Below are 20,393 nucleotides of genomic sequence, written 5' to 3'. Positions count from 1 at the left end.
AATCAACAATGAGAAAATGACTATACTACCCAAAGCAATCTACAGATTCAATGCAATCCCTATCAAATGACCAATGGCATTCTTCACAGAACTAGAACAAAAAATTTCACAATTTGTATGGAAACACAAAAGACCCTGAATAGCCAAAGCAATCTTGAGAAAGGAAAACAGAGTTGGAGGAACCAGGGTCCCCGACTTCAAACTATACCACAAACCTAAAGTAATCAAGACAATATGGTACTGGCACAAAAACAGAAATATAGATCAATGGAACAGGGTAGAAAGCCCAGAGATAAACCCACGCACATATGGTCTCCTACTTTATGACAAAGGAGGCACGAACATACAATGGAGAAAAGACAGCATCTTCAATAGTGGTGTTGGGAAAACAGGACAGTTACATGTAAAAGAATGAAATTAGAACACTACCTAACACCGTACACAAAAATAAACTCCAAATGGATTAAAGACTTAAATGTAAGACCAGACACTATAAAAATCTTAGAGGAAAACATAGGAAAAACACTCTTTGACATAAACCACAGCAAGATCTTTTTTGACCCACCTCCTAGAGTAATGGAAATAAAAACAAAAATAAACAAATGGGACTTAATTAAACTTAAAAGCTTTTGCACAGCAAAGGAAACCATAAACAAGACAAAAATACAACCCACAGAATGGGAGAAAATATTTTCAAATGAAACAACAGACAAAGGATTAGTCTCTAAAACATACAAACAGCTCATGGAGCTCATTATCAAAAACCTAAACAATCCAGTTAAAAAATGGGCAGAAGACCTAAATAGACATTTCACTGGGAAGACATACAGATGGCCAAGAGGCATATGAAAAGATGCTCAACATCACTAATTATTAGAGAAATGCAAATCAAAAGTACAATGAGGTATCACCTCTACCTGTCAGAATGGCCATTATCAAAAAATCTAGAAACAGTAAATGCTGGAGAGGGTGTGGTGAAAAGGCAACTCTTCTGCACTGTTGGTGGGAGTGTAAATTGATACAACCACTATGGAAAACAGTATGGAGGTTCCTTAAAAAACTAAAAATAGAACTACCATATGACCCAGCAATCCCACTACTAGGCATATACCTTGAGAAAACCATAATTCAAAAAGAGTCATGTACCACAGTATTCATTGCAGCACTATTTACCATAGCCAAGACATGGAAGCAACCTAAGTGTCCATCGACAGATGAATGGGTAAAGAAGATGTGGCACATATATACGTTGGAATATTACTGAGCCATAAAAAGAAACGAAATTGAGTTATTTGTAGTGAGGTTGGGTGGACCTAGAGTCTGTCATACAGAGTGAAGTAAGTCAGAAAGAGAAAAACAAATACTGTATGCTAACACATATATATGGAATCTAAAAAAGAAAAAAATTGGTATTGATGAACCTAGTTGCAGGGCAGGAATAAAGAGGTAGACATAGAGAATGGACTTGAGGACATGGGGTGGGAGGGTGAAGCTGGGGCAAAGCGAGAGTAACATCAACATATATACGCTACCGAATGTAAAATAGTTGGCTGGTGGGAAGCAGCCGCATAGCACAGGGAGATCAGCTTGGTGCTTTGTGTCCATCTATAGGGGTGGGATAGGGAAGATGGGAGGGAGGCTCAAGAGGGAGGGGATATGGGGACATGTGTATGCATATGGCTGATTTGCTTTGTTGTGCAACAGAAACTAACAGTACTGTGAAGCATTTGTACTCCAATAAAGATCTGTTAAAAACAAAACAAAATAAAATAAAATACTAGCTGCACGTCTTTTAAAATGTAGAAATTAGTTAAATTATTTTTTAATGTGAGTTATAGTAGAAAATATGCCCATTAATATAAGTAAAAAGTACAGGATTTCAGCAGTAGCTCAGAAGTATCAAAATCATTTGATTCTGCAGTCTGAATGATGTAAAATTCAAAACTGACTTCAACAGAACTACTAGAACTGTGTGAGGGGACCTCCCAGATCGCATCTTTCAAATCTAGAAATAGAGACAGCAGGCTTTGCATTCACCTAACCCGTGATGGTCCTTCCCTATTACTAGAGTCACCATCTTGACCTCAGGGGTTACCATACTATCTTAATAGCCTGAGCATTAAATGATCCTCCCCTTAACATTTTAAAATACAATAGTACTTTACTAAATACTTGGGGATAATGGAATAAAAATTAAGTGGATTATCATGATCTTCCATAATCCAGTTTCCCAGGAATGCCAAACAGGGACGGTTGGCAATGGCAAACAGTGAGAGATCACCAGGAAATGTGAATTTTGGGGAATTAGAATTCTGTCCCAGGAAGTGATTCTCCCTCCAAAGCTAACCTTGGATGAAGTGAGTAACATTGTTTAAGGAAGCTGGTGTTTTTCATTATGACTTGAGAGTAAACTCATATTACCATGGCTAACATGGCCTTGCACACAGTAGCTGCTCCAAAAATATTTGTGGCATTAAATTAATTTAAATTCTCTTTTTTCTCCTTCTCTGGTAGAAATCTATGCTACCTTACCCAGCTCTGGGAAAAGACCTGAAAGGGACCCCAAGGGAAAGATATTAGACCCTGAACCTTTATGGCAGTCAGCTTGGGCCACATCTAGGTACAGAGTGTGCACAATAATCTCTTAGAAAAAGTTCAGAAGAGACGGTGATGGACATTTCACCTCCATTTGCATCAATCACCTAGAACCTGCTTTATTTCACCCCTGAATTGCACATATTTCTTTCCTTTTTTTCACACAGCTCCTAACACAGCTTTGTTTCCTTATTTTCCTTAGGGGTTGAATTTTGCCCTCCCACCAAATTTCTATGTTGAAGTCCTAACGCCAGAAAAAATCCAGTTCAACTGAGGTCATTAGGGTGGGCCCTAATCCAATGTGATTGGTATCTTTATAAGAAGAGGAAATTTAGGCTCAGATACACACACACAGATGGATAACAATGTGAAGACAGAGGGTAAAGACAGCCCTCTACCAGCCAAAGAGAGAGGCCTGGAATAGATCCTTCCCTCTGGACCTTCAGAAGGAGCCAACCCTACCAACATACTGATCTTTTGATTTCTAACTTCCAGACGGTGAGAAAATTAATTTCTCTTTTAAGCCACCCAGGCTGTGGTTCTTGTTATGGCAGCCCTAGCAACCAAATACACATTTGCTTCTGCCCTCATGACATGGTTATGTTTAGTTTCTCAGCCTGATGCTGGATGCCCTCACCTGCTCTGGCACTTTCCACTCCTGGCTGCTGCAGACACTGCATCTTTGATCTGCCTACACCACCCCACCTCCTCACGTCCAGTACCCAAGTCTTTTGGACCCTAGCTATTGTGAGGGAGAGCGGATTCCAGATCATGAAAATCACAAAATGTGGATTTACTCTGGTTGTTCACCCTGATTGATGTCATCAGCTAGATTTGGAGATCCAATAAAAGAAGTTCAGATTGCCCATAAACTTCCCAAGTTGAAGAATGTAAAAAGAAATTTTTATTCTTTGATTAAGACTACATCTATCTTATCGTGTCTTTTACACTGTGGTAGAAGATGAAGAGCTGTGAGTCAAAGTGTGAAAAATAGATTTTTATAGAAGCCCAGCCAAATGCTGCAGGGTCAAACAAAGGCTTGATTCCAAACCTTTTCTGTGGCAGTTCAGTGGAAGACCTTATAATTTTGTGATTTTATGAGCAGTTGGAATTAACTTTAAGAAAAACCACCAGTTCTCTGTGGATACAGAGAGAAATGCTAAAAAGAAATGTTTTTAACCATAGCAACTGAAAATGCTTTTCTTTACATAGACTACACAATGTTTGGGAGAAGATATGAGTTATCTGTTATGTAGAGTCATAGCACACATTTTGAATATGAGCATTTATCTATGTTATAATCATGTAAATTATTTTCTACTACCCCATTAAGGAATATAATACTCCCTCGCAGAGCAGATTAAAGAAAAAAATAGAGATTCTGGGGACCAAGGCTTATTACGTCTCTTATAACACAACTTTTCCTAGAGAGAAAGTTATCAGCTCACTCCCAACTGCTCTTCCTCTCTTATGAAGGTGAGGGAGGTATTTATCAAATGCTGCAATATGTTTCTCTCTCTCCAGCTCACTTACATCGTTTTTGCAGAGTATCAAACACATTTGCAAAATTGAAAACCTCCATATAGAAAATTTACTATGGTACTTCTTTTATGCCAAGAACTAAAACTAAGGCTTTAAGCTTTAGTTCAAAGGAATATTTATCTCACTGAAGGGAGTGTAGAATACAGTGAGATAACTGCTATAATTCTTCAACTCCATTGAATTTGCAAAATGGTCCCAGCTTTACATATTTTCATAATTCGTTTCAATGAGGGAGTCTTAAAGATTTTATATTAAAGAAATTAACAGGTCCATAGAGAAAATGATCAATTTAGGTATTTTAAATATAAGACGTGACCAAGAATTTCAGTGGCTCTAATTCACCATGGTTCATTGAGATTATGTTTCAAAATAGAGTCTTTGGCTTAAGCAAGGAGACCAGTCATAGGCTATCAGATCCCTCCAGTCTAGTTTCACTCATGGGGCTCAGAGTGTTAGAGTTACAAGGCAATGGGCTTTGTCTAGTTGGCTGATCACAGGTCTTGATTAGTTTTGATATTTAGCTTGTAACTCAGAGAATATTTATTAAGCACCTAATACGTGCCAAGCATTGTGCCATGAATTGTAGATAAAGACATGAACAAGACAGATCCAATCTTTGCCCTTAAAAAATCCAATAGTTGATGAGAGATTATTAAATAATAATTCCAAGAGACAAATATCATAGGACAGAAGAACAGAGAGCTTGAGAACATCCAGAAGGACCTGATGCAGAAGTGATGGGTCAGGTTGGGCTTCCCAGAGCCTGAGTAAAAGACACCTAAGCTGACACCTAAATGATAAGTAGCAGTTATCCATGCAGCTGCGATGACAGAGGAGTGAGGCGTGTTCATGTCAGGGGGTGTGTGGGTGGGCTTTGCTTGTGGGTGGAGCATAGGGAATGGGGCTGGGGAGGCCTGTGGAGGCAACATCATGGCGAGCTTTGGAAACCAGGTTAAGGGGTACACTGTTGTCCAGTGGCAATGTGAAGCCACTGGAGGATTTCATCAGAGTAAGGACAGGATCAGATTTGTGTTTTAAGAAGATCACTCTACAGTGTGGCAGACAGATTGAAGGGCAGAAGGTACGAGAGACAGCAGAGGGACCAGTGAGGAGACTTAACAGTAAGCTGGGCTATAGTAGCAGTTGGGATGATGAACTGTCTCGGTTCCTGAGATAACTAGGAGAAGCATCCAGAGTGGCCTACTGATTATGGGGAATGAAGCAATGGAAAGAGTCAAGGTTACCTCCCACCTCCAGCTTTCTGTCTTGAGCAGAAGTATGAGAAATATACAATAGGAAGATAGGAAGGAAACTTCTTACTGGGATATTAACAAGGTATGTCTTAGCAAATAGGAAGCCCTTATAAAGATGGACGTATAATACTACAAATAGTTCAGAATATTTTTTCTGCTTCAGATGAAGGTTGCCTTTTCTAACTGTAAAGACCTGTATCACTAGATGTTTTTCAATCTTTATGTGGGAGCAGCAGTTTATAGGCTACCGATAATTGAATATCCCCCTTTAATGTTGGTTCATGAAAATGTGAAACTGTCATTGCTAAAATTCACAGTTTCTCCCTGAATAAATGAAAATTCTGTACACATCTGCATTTGTTCAAGTTGTTGTGTTCCTAGAAAGAGCTCAGGGACACCTGCTTACATTCTGATACATGACTGAAATTTATTCCACCCCTAACTGTGAATTAAATATACAGCTGCTGGAAATGTCAGCAGTCACATAAAAGGAACTCTGATTCACTGCTGTTATACTATTAAATAATCAGTGCTCCTGTCACATTGAATTGGATGTAAAAGTGCCTTGTGGCTGTTATTCCTACTGGGAGTCATGTTAAAATGCCCCCTCTCTTTACCCATTAAAATCAAGTGGGTCACATAAATACATTGCAGATACAGGTGACTGAACATATTGAATGAAGTCACTTTTTTCAAATAAATAGGCAGCTTAGTCTTTCCTGTTTGTTCTGCAGTAATTCTTGAATATCCTGGCTGATTATCATCAAATCTGGTGTAACTACTAAAGAATAGTCAGACATCACTTAGGTTAGATTTGTGGATCAAGCTGCCATCTGTTCTGATATACAGAACAAACAAGTGGTTACCAGTGGGGAGAGGCAAGGGGGAGAGGGGCAACATAGGGGTAGGTAATTGAGAGGTACAAACCATTAGGTATAAAATAAGCTACAAGGATATATTCTATGATATGGATAATATGGAAAACAGTTTGTAATAACTATAAGTGGAGTATAACCTTTAAAATTGTGAATCACTATATCATATACCTGTAATTTATATCATATTATACATCAACTATACCTCAATAAAAAGTTTAAAAATAAATCCTTAAAAAAGGCTGCCATCTGAAAACAACATGATGGTCAATATTTTTAAATTTCTTTTTTATAGTAATCCTATCTGTATAAGGAAAATGTCCTCTTCTTATAGATACTTTGTTAGGAGTTGCTGAAATACAAATTACTTTTTATGAAATTAGCCTCTTCTAATAAACAAAAGGCAAAACTCTTATGAGAAAATTACCATTATCTGTCAACATAGTGCATTTGCAGAAGGAGGAAGGGGAGGAGGCAAAAGTCAGAAGAAGGGGAAAGGGAGGGAGGGAGAGGAGGAAGGAGGGAATGGGAGCGGGGGAGAGAGAGAGACACAGAGGGTGCTACAGTTTATGGAAACAGCCACTAAGGGAGAATTTGGCTACAGTAGCCACTGTTAGTTATTCCATACGTGCTTGTTAAACCTAACCACTTCCAATATGGGCTGGGAACCTCCTAAAACTGTTACTAATAAAAATAAAAATCTGTCCCTACCAGTACCACTCTGAAGAAATGGTTCTACTTATCAAAGATATTTCCATACGCTTACCAGTGGCAGGGTCGGCACCAAAAGTCCGCTATTATTTCAGTTATTAGAAAATCTCTATAAGACAAATCTTCCTCTCCTCTCTGTCGTTTCCACAATAATTTTCTAGAAAAAAAGTGTATCTAATTGTAGTTCTTTAATTGCAGGGGTAGGAGGGGAATTAGAAAGGAAGGGACTGTTGGGAGAATAAAGGACAGAAAGAAGGGGCAAATCTGAGTTTTTTTGCTCCCAATCATTTGTTCTTCCACTAGTGACATCAGAAGGACTTGGGTTTAGATTCAAGATGTGTTTTCTTTCTTGAGAAGTTTATTTTATATCTTTGAGCTATAGTTTCTTCTTCTATAAAATAGCATGCATGAATATATTTCTCATGGGGTTGGTTGTTGTGAGGATTAAATGTATATAAATTGCCAGGCACACCAGAGGTGTTCAATAAATACTGTTCTCTAATTAGCAATTGCTCTTCAATTGCCTTGGCACCTTCCTACCTCAGACACCCCAACACCTTGTGATAAAAACACACAAACAGAAAAGGCAAATTAAAACACTAGGATTGACATATATACACTCCCACGTGTAAAACAGATAGCTAGTGGGAGCATGCTATAAAGCACAGGAAGCTCAGCTCGGTCCTCTGTGACAACCTACATGGGTGGGATGGGGGGAGGGGTGGGAGGGAGGTCCAAGAGGGAGGGAATATAGGTATACATATAGCTGACTCATTTCATTGTACAGCAGAAACTAACACAACATTGTAAAGCAATTATACTCCAAAAAAAAAAAAAGAACCACTAATATAGAAAACAAAAAACATAAGATTTAGGCCGATGAGCATGTCACACTATCCTCTTTCTCCCCGTGGCTTCAAAGCACTTTTCCATATGTTAATTTGCTTTCTTCATCCCAGAATACTGAGACTTTAATTCCCAGCTATGTATTTATTATGGCAAAATTTCAGGTCAGCAGAACAATCTGGGCTTCTCATACAACGCACTCTGGTGCATTATCAATAAGCTCTTTTGGTGAAAGATATGACATAAAGAGAGTGAATTATAAGATATTTACAAAACTCAAAATGGAAGTTCAAGGTTAAAATCTGCTGGAATATTTTGTGAGCCCACACGAGCTGTGGATCTGTAATTTTGAAGACTGAATATCCTTTCCAATGCTCCAATGCCCTGTAGGCATCTGTGTAAACCACCGATTTGGTCCAGCTTCTCCAAAATATGTTTTCCTCTTATTTACTTTCACTCATTTTTCATATCAGTCCTGATACTCTATCTCCTATAGGCAACAAACCCTAACTTGTCTTTGTGAAAATTAGAAGTACAAAACTGAGTCCAAAAGAGTGCAATTGATTCCAGAAGAGTGTAGCATGTTCTCGGCTGACAGGAAACACACGGGTTATAAATGTGTGCTCATTTGAACACTCAAGAAAAACGAAAGCCTTCTTTTAAAAAAAGAGAAGGAAGAAAGCAAGAAAGCGAGCAAGAAAGGAAATTCCTAACCTAGAACCTTGGGGACATGTCAGGATAGTTAGGCAAAGTCATTTACCGCTTAGTATTTATGAGAGGTGAAGGTTTCACTTCAATAAGATTGTCCAAAGCTTGGCTGTTCAAAAGAGAAAAAGAGAAAAAAATAAACTCCAATTAGTGATAGGTTGTTTGGTTTGTGCTAGGTCTATAAAGCAATATAATAAATCTACTCCACTCAGGGGCAACAGACGTGAGAACGTGAAATGATGTTTTTATTTGATTACCTTTGATTGCTTCTGATTACTTCAGGATTCACTTTGACGAGGTTATTGAGATCCCGGTTTCTTTAAAAAGAAAAATAAAAAGCGAGTAGGTTAATTATAAATACTTTTGGTAAGATCATTAAGGTTTTAAATGTGCTTGAAATAATTGTAAAACAAAGCATTCTTCCTACCCAAAGCACAAAAATTAATACAGTTCTATTACCTTTGGTTGTTGGAAACAGTTTCAGGATCCACTTTGATGAGCTTATCAAGATCTTGATTTCTTCAAATGGAAAAAAAATTAAAGCAGCTTGTGTTAGAGATAATACAGGTTTAAGTTGGCTGGAATTGGCAGAAGGGATTAGCTAGTTTATCATTTACTATAAGACATATTGGTTTGGCATAGAACCCCCTTGAAATAAATTTTCAAACCAATCCAGGGAGGACTAATTATGTTGGATCAGGAGAAGAATGACTCTGACTTCACACGCTTATTGTCAGAGCCCATCTACAAGGGCACGCTAACTCAGAGTTCACAGCAAACATCTCATGATTGACCACTTTTACTCTGGAATGTTTTAACGGTATGAAGATACAAACTGATTCTAAGGTCCTTGATATTTTAAAAATCATATTCACCAGCTAAATATACCATTTTTTTAAAAAATAAGAAACTCCCAAACTAGGATTATACTTAACATAAGTCTTGGCAAAGAGAGTTCCAGTAATCCATCAAAAGTGTGACTTTTCTTTCCTCTACCATGACTTAAAAAGCTGAAATCATGGTAAATTAGGGACATACTCTGATAACTGTCCACTTCCTAGTTGAAACCCTATCAGTTTCTTTCCTCAGTCAGAGAACAGTATTTCCTCCTAACTGGTTTGCTATCACTCACTGCCTCTGTATAATATTTTGCTTCTAAGGGCTGGAAAGTAGTGATTTTTCAACGTGTTCCTCTAAACCGCTTTATAATATTTATTCACAGAAGAGCCCACAATAGCAAGAAATCTTGGGATTGATAACATCTGCTTTCAGTAAACTTTGGCAGCTACCTGCCTGTACCTCCTTCCCCCCAAAAGTCCTTTTCCCTTATATAAAAATAAAGTATGGTTTACTCTTCAAAAAGACTGATGCAAGGTTAGGAACTGAAGGAGAACCACTTAGAGGTTAGTCATCAAAAAGTCTGAGAAAAAGGTCTGCATTTCCTTCCCCAACCCCTAAGCCTTTCCATAGAATTTGCTTCCCAGCTCATGGCTTCACTGAGTTTGATCTCTTCATCCTTGTTCTCAGATCTCCATGGTAGACAGAAAGCCCCTAAATGAATGTTTACTGTTTTGAATTATCTTCAATAGTAATATTCTCAATTAAAGATAATCAACTGGTATCTACAAACACTATCAGAGAAATGATAAACATATGAGAATTGTCCAAAATAAGATTTTCTTGTATAAATTGATTACAAAAACCTGTTACAAAGTTAAATTGTGCCTGAAAGACAATCTTTAAAATGAGGATAATTTCATACATTAAAAGAAGAAAAAGTACAAAAAATAAAACTTTGTAGAGGAAATAATATGTCAAAGGCCACAACCTTTTAATACATAAAATCAATCACAATATTTTAGTGTAACTACATATAATATTCACCAACCAGCATAATTAAGAGTAAGCTGCGTAAAAAAATGCAAACACAAACATGAGAACTCCTGTTTTTACTGTTCTGCTCAGTACAGAAAACTTGGTTCATTCCAAATCTTAGAACTGTGCTATTCAAACTACTACATCATAGAGCTCATTAAAAAATACAATTTACATCACAGCCCAATACTTTCTGTTTTCAGTCAGACAGACAGACACACACACATAATAAAACATAAATTTCACAAAATAAGACACCCACTACATAAGAACTCTCATGTTTTCTGCTCTACCTCACTCTAGTTAACTGGGAAAAAATGCTGACTGTCGCTCACTAAATTAATTACAAGACCATTTAATGGGATTGACCCACAATTTGAGAAACACTAGCTTAGAAAACATATATATATATAAATGCGTGCTATGTTTTACCACTTCTCTTAAAAAGACTACACCTTGTGTCAATAAAGCAAGGATCTCAGTAATAGTCCTGAATTGCCTTGACTGATAGCATCATGCAACTTAATGAATTGAAAACTTATAGACACTTTTTTCAGACCCTGGATCCTACAAACACAGGAATCTTATATCTAAATTTTATCCAGGAAAAATGTAACATTTTTCCTACTCAAGTTACTGCTTTCATTTATTTTGCTTTAAGGATATAGGGATACATTGAAATATTTAGCTATTATTATTTTCATGTAGTTCAAAAGTTGTAAAGTGTTTTGCGGTCATTGGCACAAATTTGTGCCATTGTCACTTCAAAGACTGTGAAGTAATATTTCAAGTGACCCTGTGAAAGTAGTAGAGAACATCTCCAGGCTGTCCCATGGCAAGAGCAAAAGTCCTAGCTTTACAGTTTCCACTATTTCCTGAGGTACTGAATCAACTTTCACCTATTTTAAGATCAAAGTCTCCATGCTGTGATTTAAAGACCAGGAGTTGGGCTGGGAGTTGGAAGAACTCACAGAAGATTATGAGACTTTTGCCCCGAATACCTCAGTGTTCTCATTTGTAAAACTGTGAGATTGGATTTGTTCATCTCTAAGCCTCTGCCCATCTCTAACATCTTCTACCCCTAGGAATCTATGAATGTGAATTTTACTGCCTGTCGTGTTTATTAAATTAGCTATTTCATGTCTTCTTTTCTTTTTAAATGCAACTCACTGGCAATACATTCTATATTCAGCAAGCAGTACATAGGCATCCCAAAATGTAATATATTAAATTGACAACCTATTATTGTCTTGGAGTCCCATCTCTTTGCCCCCAGTACATAATTAGCTTTAATCTATGATAATTGCTTGCTGTTAATAAGATTGAGTATGTCTACTGAATTCTCTTTTTGGCATCCATGGCCTATAATTATACCTAATGTGCACCTAATGATACCTAGTTGTAAGCTTCAAACCCAGTAGGTGCTCAGTAATTATTCACCGCCTAACAGATCACAGAACTAACTATTCGTCTTCCACTAGTTTTCTCTGTGACACTGGTCACATCACTTAACCTTTCTGAGTCTTAATTTCCTCTTCTGTAAATAGAATAGGTTTGACTGGAACAGTGGTTTGCAAGTGTTCATAGTAACTGGGCTATGAGTTTTCTGAGGTTCCTTCCTTCCATCTCCAAAATTTTGCAATTTTTGTACATACCAGCTAAACTCAAAAAAGTGAAATCATAAAAACATTCTTAAATATATATAAATATATACGTACATACATATAATAGTAGTGTATAATGATATAAAAATCTTCATATAACTAGAGACAAAAAGTCAATTTCATTTTCATCATTTTAGATACTACTTAAGGAATTATCAAATTTTAGATCCATTACTTTGCTGCAAGCAGCAAACCATCTAAGAAATAATGAGCCTCATAAAATTTCCACTGACTACTAGAAAACACCCTCTGAAAATGAGGTGAATGGTATTGTTTACAACTAATGAGGTGTCCAGCTCTTTTCAAAAAATTAACTATCATTAATAAATTTAACCAAATCCAGAGACAAAGGTATTAACATCAACACTACAAAACATAAACAGGGCATAGACTAGCTATGTTTCTACCCCAATCACTCCCTTCAATTGCTTTACTTGAGCTGCCTTTCTTTTTATTAGCAAATAGATATCTAAGTTTTCAGGGACATATAAAAATTGTGATGACTTTTCAAGATTTATATTCAGTTTGCCCATAGAATGATTACAAGTCATTTATATTCAAATTGTACTTAGTTGGGGAGAAACAAAGCAAAGTAAATAAATCACATCCTTCTCTTACCCGGCTGTGTTTTTGACAGCTTTGGGGCTTATGTTAATAAGTTCATCAAGATCTTGTTCACTGCTAAAACAAAATAAAATAAAAGGTCAAATTCAGTTGGAAATCAGAAACAATGGCTGGCATTGTTTCTTCTGATGCTTGTGAATCATTCCTTGGGATCCTAGACGAAAAGTGATAAATTTACCGAGTTTCTACTTTATATATATTAGTTATATTAGTTATCTTTTTTAAATCCTCAAAACAACTGAGTTAAATATTACCATTCTCTCTTTATCAATAAATTGAGTTTCATAGAAATTAAGACCCTCTTTGGGCCAGATACCTAAGAAATGACTGAGGGTGAACTAGGATTGAAACCATAGCTAGACCCCAAACCACATGCTCCCTTCTGCTAACATCCTTCCTCTCTCTATTCACAATAATTCCTTACATCTGCACAACGCTTTTCACCAACACTATCATCACAATAATCTTGAGAGGTAACATGGAGTTACTCTGTCACGCTTTTCTTAACTTTTGCTCCAGTGAATGATGGGTCTTAACTTTTCAAGAAGACAGGAGTATAATCAAAATCACGTAGAAATATTCTAATCAAGTATTAGAATGTTATGTCACCAATTTTCTGAAGAGTCATTTAATTTTTATTAATCCTTGGGTTTGTGAAAGAGAAGAAAGCCAATATTCTTTGGTTTATTCAGTTTTATGAACTTATACTTTATTTACTATAAGCTTGCAGTAATAACCTACTTACGCTACTGTTGTGTCCAGTGAATTTCTCAAATAGTCATTAAACAGAATTAGCTTCAATATTACAATTTGAACAATATTATAATGTAATAAATTGAAGCAACACAATAAAAGAAAATATCTACCATTATTACACACAACAAATCAATTTGTTCTCACTTTTTTCATGTCCCCTTTCAAATGTCCTTAGCCAAATAATCTTATTCTGGGGCATAAATTGAAGATTTGCTCACGAGTCTTCAATAATCTTAATAAGCTTACCTTATTTTTGCTGAGGGAGTCACTTTGATAAGATTGTTCAGGTCCTGGTTCCTAAGAAATGTTGTAAATTTCAATAAGGGGGGTAAAATCAAGTCAAATCACTTACAATTTGTACATTTTTTTTCAATCTTAATATTGAATCAAGTGATTGTTGTTAATTCAAAACTTCATCTTGAGTCCTTTTTTTTGGCCCTCTGTAAAAGCAGGTGGCTACTATCAATTCATTTCTTACACAACTACCTATATATGAAAATTTAATTTAGTTTTATTCTTATTTCTTTTAAGACAACCTCAAATTTTAATTGTTCTTAATCTCCTTGTTTTCCAGGAATATTTTTGAAGATTGTAACGAACAAGAGAAAAATATAAACTGTTCGTCATTTGCACGTGTTCCTTGCTTCCCTCCCCTTGAAACAAAACAAAACAAAAACCTGGGACTTTTTTAAAAAGAGGTTATTTCCTGATTCTAAGGTATGGAGGTAATATACATAATATTAATATGTAACATTCAGGCTACTCCAAGATATTAAGCAGTTCAGAATCATGCTTCATGCAATGCTAAGTCAGAACAAGGAAGACTTCAGATTATATAACTTGCTTTTATTCTAAACAAGTAGGCAATAATAGCCCTAAAGAGACATTTCTGTTATCGTACTGGGCCTTCATACCAACTCTAACACCAGAAGGCCTGAACAAGATGCCTAATTTGATATACCTTATTATTGGACAATTTGTTATACATCCTGAAAAGAAAAAAGACTGGAAAGGCTTATGTCCGTGAACTAATCTTTAGGATTAACCTACAAACTAATTTTATCATGTACATATCCTTCCATGTAAATTACTGCATTCTATTATATTGAACTATATGAAATTGTCCTCTTGTGGATCAAAAATTATTGAATGTCACAATTTCATAAAATTCAACCTAACAGATAATTTCTTTGGTATCTTCTTTGAACTAATAAGCATTGAGTGGTGCAATGGGGATCCAAAAATGAAGAAAAATAGTAACAGTAATAATAATACCAATAGATAATATCTAATAAGTACTTGAGGAATAAGGGCTTCATAAGTTTGCTAGCATATAATTTTTCTGGTAATTCATGAAGAAGGTAATTCTTACAATCCCCACTTTACAGATAAAGAAGCTGAGGCTTAAAGGAATTTAAATGATGTGCCCAAGATTATACAGCTAATAAGTATTCTCTGAACTCAAAAATTTCACTACTAAGTAGAAGAGATGGACACATGACCTAATGCAATACATGGCAGAGGGTGGGTACTGAAACGAGGCTCACACACTGCACGGGAAAGATCATATCATTAAGGCCATCTTCACTTTACAAACTAAGTCATCTTGGAAGAGGGACAAGGGATAGCTGTCTTTCATTGACCCTTTTATCTGTAACATGAAGTATTTCATGGTCTCTGGATTCAGTACCTGACCCTCAGTCAGTGGCAATGCATTATGCTCTTATTTAGTGAACAAAATCTAAGGACAATTTAGCACTAAATAATCAGATAAAAGAATGATAAAATCTCTGGTCCAACCATAAAGTGAATAAAACAAGATATGCAAAGGAGCCTTTGTTTCAGAAGCTGTTCCAAGTACATTCAGAGTTGATTCTCTTCACTCACCCGCATGAAATACTGTTTAGTCCAGGAGTCAGCAAACTATGGTCCTCAGGCTAAATTCAGCCTGTAGTCTTGTTATATAAGTAAAGTTTTATTGGAACACAGCCATGCCCATTCCTTTACGATGTATTATCAATGGTTGCTAGTTGACTAGTTAAAATACAGACTGTTTTGGTCCCCCAAACCTGAAATATTTACTACCTAGCCCTTTAAGCAAAAGTTTCTGACTCCTGATCTAGTCTAATAAACTTTATATGATATCTACCTACTGTAAAAATAGAATTCCTATACACCAAGTAAGATAGAATATCTGTCAGAAAGAAAATATATACCTTGGTATCTTTCATATCTAACTCGCATTCAAACTAGCATAACAATATATATTTATAGATTCGTGACTTTTTTACATCTCTTTGTTTACTCAACACGATGTACCTTAAAGAAAATTCTCTCTATAAAAGACAAATGTCATTCTTTGTATTCTTTATTATTTCAATAAACTAAGTATAATTAAAAAAAAATAACCTCCCAACTTTAGGAATTGTTTGAGTGTAAACATAAGAGAAGAGGCAAAAAATGATGGATAAAGGAAAGAGAATTTTCTTCACATGAAGACCTTCTCTTAGGCTGCTTATGTCTAAGAAATTGTTTGGGGAAGATATTTCATCCCAGGAGGAAACTTGATTCATTGTGAGGAAATCCTAAGCATGGAACACAAATCCCACACTGATAAGAGATTATTCCCATATTTTAAGGAATTCCTCCACAAATATCCACAACCAGGGAGCCCTGAATAAGGACTTGAAGACTAGGTTTCTGACATAGAGGTATCGATTTTGGGTCCCATTATTGGCTATCTCTGTGATGGGACAATGAGTTTTATCATATTTTCGAGGTCGAATAGAAGAAAATGGAGAAAGAAGTTCCATAAACCTCACCCTTGGTTAGTTCTGTTTGTTTCTGGAGCCACTTTGATGAGATTGTCAAGACTTTGGCCCCTTTAAAACATGGAAGAAATGATCAGAGAAATGGTCAACTCACATCAAGTGGTTTCAAATATTTATTAAAATGGAGAAACATTTTTATTATAGAAATATTTTACTATAAAATATTTATTAAAACAGAGATCATCTCAAGGGGTTGGAGTTTTTCAGTGTTGACTCTGAAAATATATATTTGGACCTAACTATAACTGCATAGAAATAATAAACAATAATTAATGGTTTCAGAAAGTTCATGATGTGCCAGGCACTGTTCTAAGTGATTTACGTGATTTATATGATTTAATCCTCACATCAGTCCAATTAAATAGTGTTAAAAAATTAATAAGCAGGGCTTCCCTGGTGGCGCAGTGGTTGAGAGTCCGCCTGCCGATGCAGGGGACACGGGTTCATGCCCAGGTCCAGGAAGATCCCACATGCCGCTGAGCGGCTGGGCCCGTGAGCCATGGCCGCTAAGCCTGCACGTCCGGAGCCTGTGCTCCGCAACGGGAGAGGCCAGAACAGTGAGAGGCCCGCGTACCACAAAAAAAAAAAAAGAGTAAAAATTTTGACCTCCATACAAATCATTGGTATACTAGCTCAGTTTCCCATTTACAATCAAAATAAAACCATAAAATTAGGGCAAGATTGAGTTAAAAAGATCAATTCTGGAACTATTTGCTGAAAACTCTCACCTGGCCAGCCCCTTTCAGTATTCTACATAATGCTATAGCTATAATTAAACTATATTTTGTTAATAATTTCCATTTGTAGTGCCTTTTTGCTTTAAAGGGATTTTATATCCATTATTGCACTTGATCCTTAATAATCAAATGACAAAGGTGGAACAGACATTATAATCTTCATTTTATAACTAAAGAAGCCTCAGCTCAGTGTTCGAGGGACTTGCTCCAAGGCACCCAGCCAGTAAGTAATGGAGCTCAGACTTTCTGACTCCACAGATTTTTCAGCATAGCTTCTCTAATGAGAGCCACAAATTGATGCAGAATTTGATGCACAAATTGATGGGAAGGAAGAAAGATATGATATAATCCTCACCCTGGGTTACTTCTGTTTATTTCAGGGGTCACTTTGATGAGATTTTCAAGGCTCTGGCCCCTTTAAAGCATAGAAAATGTGATGAGGTTAATGATAGACTAGAACCAAGTTGATAAAACTATTCATTAAAACTCAGGAACAGTATAAACACTCACTGAGATCATGCCAAAGAGCTGAAGATTGTTAAAGGTACGCAGAAGTACGTAGGGATTTATATATCTCTGAAACACATTGAGATGCAGTGAGACAATATTTTAATCTTGGAGCCATTAGGGCCACTAGCAAATACTGAACTAGGACTCTATTTAGATTCATTGAATGCTATGCTCTTAGCCTTTTCCAGGTGCACTAAACATATTTTGTAATAGTCTGTATACACATTTCGTGGAACATTCCACAAGACACAACTCTACCCATCAACTTCCAACATGCTGTGGGACTTCTGAACTTTGGAGAACACATATTTTGTAAAATTGACATTCATTAGCAAATTTTCTATTTAAACACTGGATTTAGATAAGTATACCAATTTGTTAAAGTCCATGATATACAAATCTGGTATCTGCTGCTGGTACTTATAACTGTGTGTTAAAACTACAAATTTTGACTAGTTGTGTTGGCAACAAACAATAGGAAGATTAAAATCTATAAAGTTCTGAAACGTAAGCTATATTTACTATAATATAAAACTCCGTGTAGTCAGTGAAAACACGTCAGTAATTTATGATTACCCTTTAGTATATCTGCTTCTGATTTTAATGGAATTTTGCTTTTCCTATTGCTTCTACATGTGTTTTCCACATTCACAGTGCCAGCCAAAGTGCCTCTGATCTACAGAGGATACCACATGGGTAAAGAACGTCCACAGAAGGCACTTTTACACCCTGGATCCCCAAGCCCTGTGGCCCTGCTAAGACTGATCATGAAATCTCTGAGGTTGCGTCAATGCAACATCAAAGGTATAGATATTTGGAAGCAGCTAGACGTTGACTCAAGTTTTTACTTGTATGCAGATGTCTGAGAATGTGTACATCCCTGCTAAAAGCAGCAATAAAAAATCTGATCCTTTTTCATGCAAATAATGAAATTATTAACCCTGAAAGAGACAACCATTCTACACCAATACCCTTTGCTGATTTTTTTAACCCCTTGTTGCCTGAATGAAATATGTGGAATTTGAATGCCAGTGACTGAGAAAAAAAATTCCCAGGATTCTGCTTCTAGATTTGAGTACTCAAAAAGAAACCCCATAACATTAAGCACTGTAACTCCTCCCTTGTAATATTTGTGTTGGTTGTGTTGTCAAGACCTTGATCTCTTTAAATATATTAAATAGAGCACATATCAGTATAAGGTTTCCTAAATTTTAAAGTTCGTATAGTCAATAAAGAAGAGTGTGCTATTTAATGTAGTAATGTAAAATAATATTTTGAGCTCAACTGTGGGAAGCAATGCCTCATAGTGTATATGTCTTCAATATTTATGCATTCTTTCAATCCACAAATAGATATGGAAAGCCTACTATGGGCCCCAAGTTATGGGATAGCTGTGAACAATACAGACGGGCTTAGCCCTCAAGAAGCTTCCATTCTAACTTGATGAGTGGCAGGCAATATGCAATCAAATGTATAAATGAATGCCACATTTCCAGATAACAATATATGCTATGAAGAAAGTAAAATAGAGTGCCTGGTGCCTGCAATGCTGGGGTTGAAGGAGGGGGTGGTGACTTAATTATATTCAATGGTCAGAAACGATCTCTTTGAGAAGGTGACAATATGGGAATAGAGCTTTCCAAAGTGGGAATAGCATACACAGAAGTGTTAAGGCAGAAGTGAGCCTGGAATAGAAAAAAGATCAGTTTGGCTGGACTTCACTGAACATGTGAAAGGCCATCGCTAAAGTTCAGAACTTTATTCTACCTGAAATAAGAGAACATTGAAAGTTTTTAATAAGGGAGGGAGATGATCTTATTTTACTTTTAAGAGATCTACAGAATTTAATTATGCTTGGTAAAGGAAAAAAAAAAGATGACTACTGTCCCTAAAAGGTCCCAGGAAGCACACACATACACAACCATGAACATAGGTACTCATATACACACAAAAGCACACGGATATACTCACACATATATTTAGGCACACACAAGCATGTGTACACATGTACGCAATCAAACACACATTTTCACTTGTTTGCACAGACATACCCGTATACACTCACACATATAGGCATACACACATGAATGCACACAAGCATACACACATGAATGCACACCTTTGCATGTGTACACATAGGCACACACACATGCACACCCCAACCTATGAAAAACAATAGGTGATGATTTGAAATACTCCTTTTACTAAAAATTAGAAAGGAAAAACATGAATTTTTCTTGGAGAGTCAAAGTAAATTAAATATTTGAACAGAATCTAAATTATTAAGAAAACATAATTCATGTGAATCTTTATTATTGCTAAAACCATTTGTATCTACTATGTACCAGGCATGACAGTATTATGATCCCTATTTTGTAGGTGAGTAAACTGAAGCATGGGGACACAGCTAGCAAGTGACAGAGCCAGGGTCTTTTAGACTCCCTGCTCCCAACCTCAAGTTACCTCCCTGAAATGCCCAGGTAGCCAAGGAAGTCAGTGCTCTCTTCTCAGTCTGTCGGTTGCAAAATTGTACACGTCTGCAACTCATAGGGTCACTGGGCCTGCAACCACACTGCTGCTGAGAACAGGACGGCCTGACAGCACACACCAGCTTTCAGCCAGCCAGGCTCTGCTGACAGGGCCTGCAGGCATCAGTGACACATTTTAGAATCAACGCATAATAACATGTACTGAGTGAATGGAATGGAAAGGAGTTCAAAAGAAACCACATGGAATTATTTGGTATACTTTTCAGCAACACGTCAACAAGCTCAGTTTCAGATATGTTCCATCTGTTTTTTAAAAAATAAAAAAAGAAGCAAGAGGACATAAGCTTTCCAGATTTACTTGACAATTCATGGGTAGG

General features: G+C 36.5%; 1 protein-coding gene across 1 annotated transcript in view; it reads right to left on the bottom strand.

Annotated features, from left to right (window-relative positions):
* The window catches only part of SCEL (sciellin), a 144,419-nt gene that overhangs the window by 48,136 nt on the left and 75,890 nt on the right, over window positions 1-20,393 (bottom strand). Inside the window, exons 19-25 of the mRNA XM_007466808.1 lie at window positions 17,373-17,432; window positions 16,272-16,331; window positions 13,696-13,746; window positions 12,688-12,750; window positions 8,990-9,049; window positions 8,788-8,847; window positions 8,583-8,639 (exon numbers count right to left, since the gene is read on the bottom strand). Coding sequence (XP_007466870.1) covers window positions 8,583-8,639; window positions 8,788-8,847; window positions 8,990-9,049; window positions 12,688-12,750; window positions 13,696-13,746; window positions 16,272-16,331; window positions 17,373-17,432 — 411 coding nt within the window. The remainder of the gene's footprint in view (window positions 1-8,582; window positions 8,640-8,787; window positions 8,848-8,989; window positions 9,050-12,687; window positions 12,751-13,695; window positions 13,747-16,271; window positions 16,332-17,372; window positions 17,433-20,393) is intronic.

This window comes from Lipotes vexillifer, unplaced genomic scaffold, assembly GCF_000442215.2.
Source record: "Lipotes vexillifer unplaced genomic scaffold, Lipotes_vexillifer_v1.1 scaffold19, whole genome shotgun sequence".
Classification (NCBI taxonomy): domain Eukaryota; kingdom Metazoa; phylum Chordata; class Mammalia; order Artiodactyla; family Lipotidae; genus Lipotes; species Lipotes vexillifer.
This window is presented reverse-complemented; position numbering and strand designations above follow the sequence as displayed.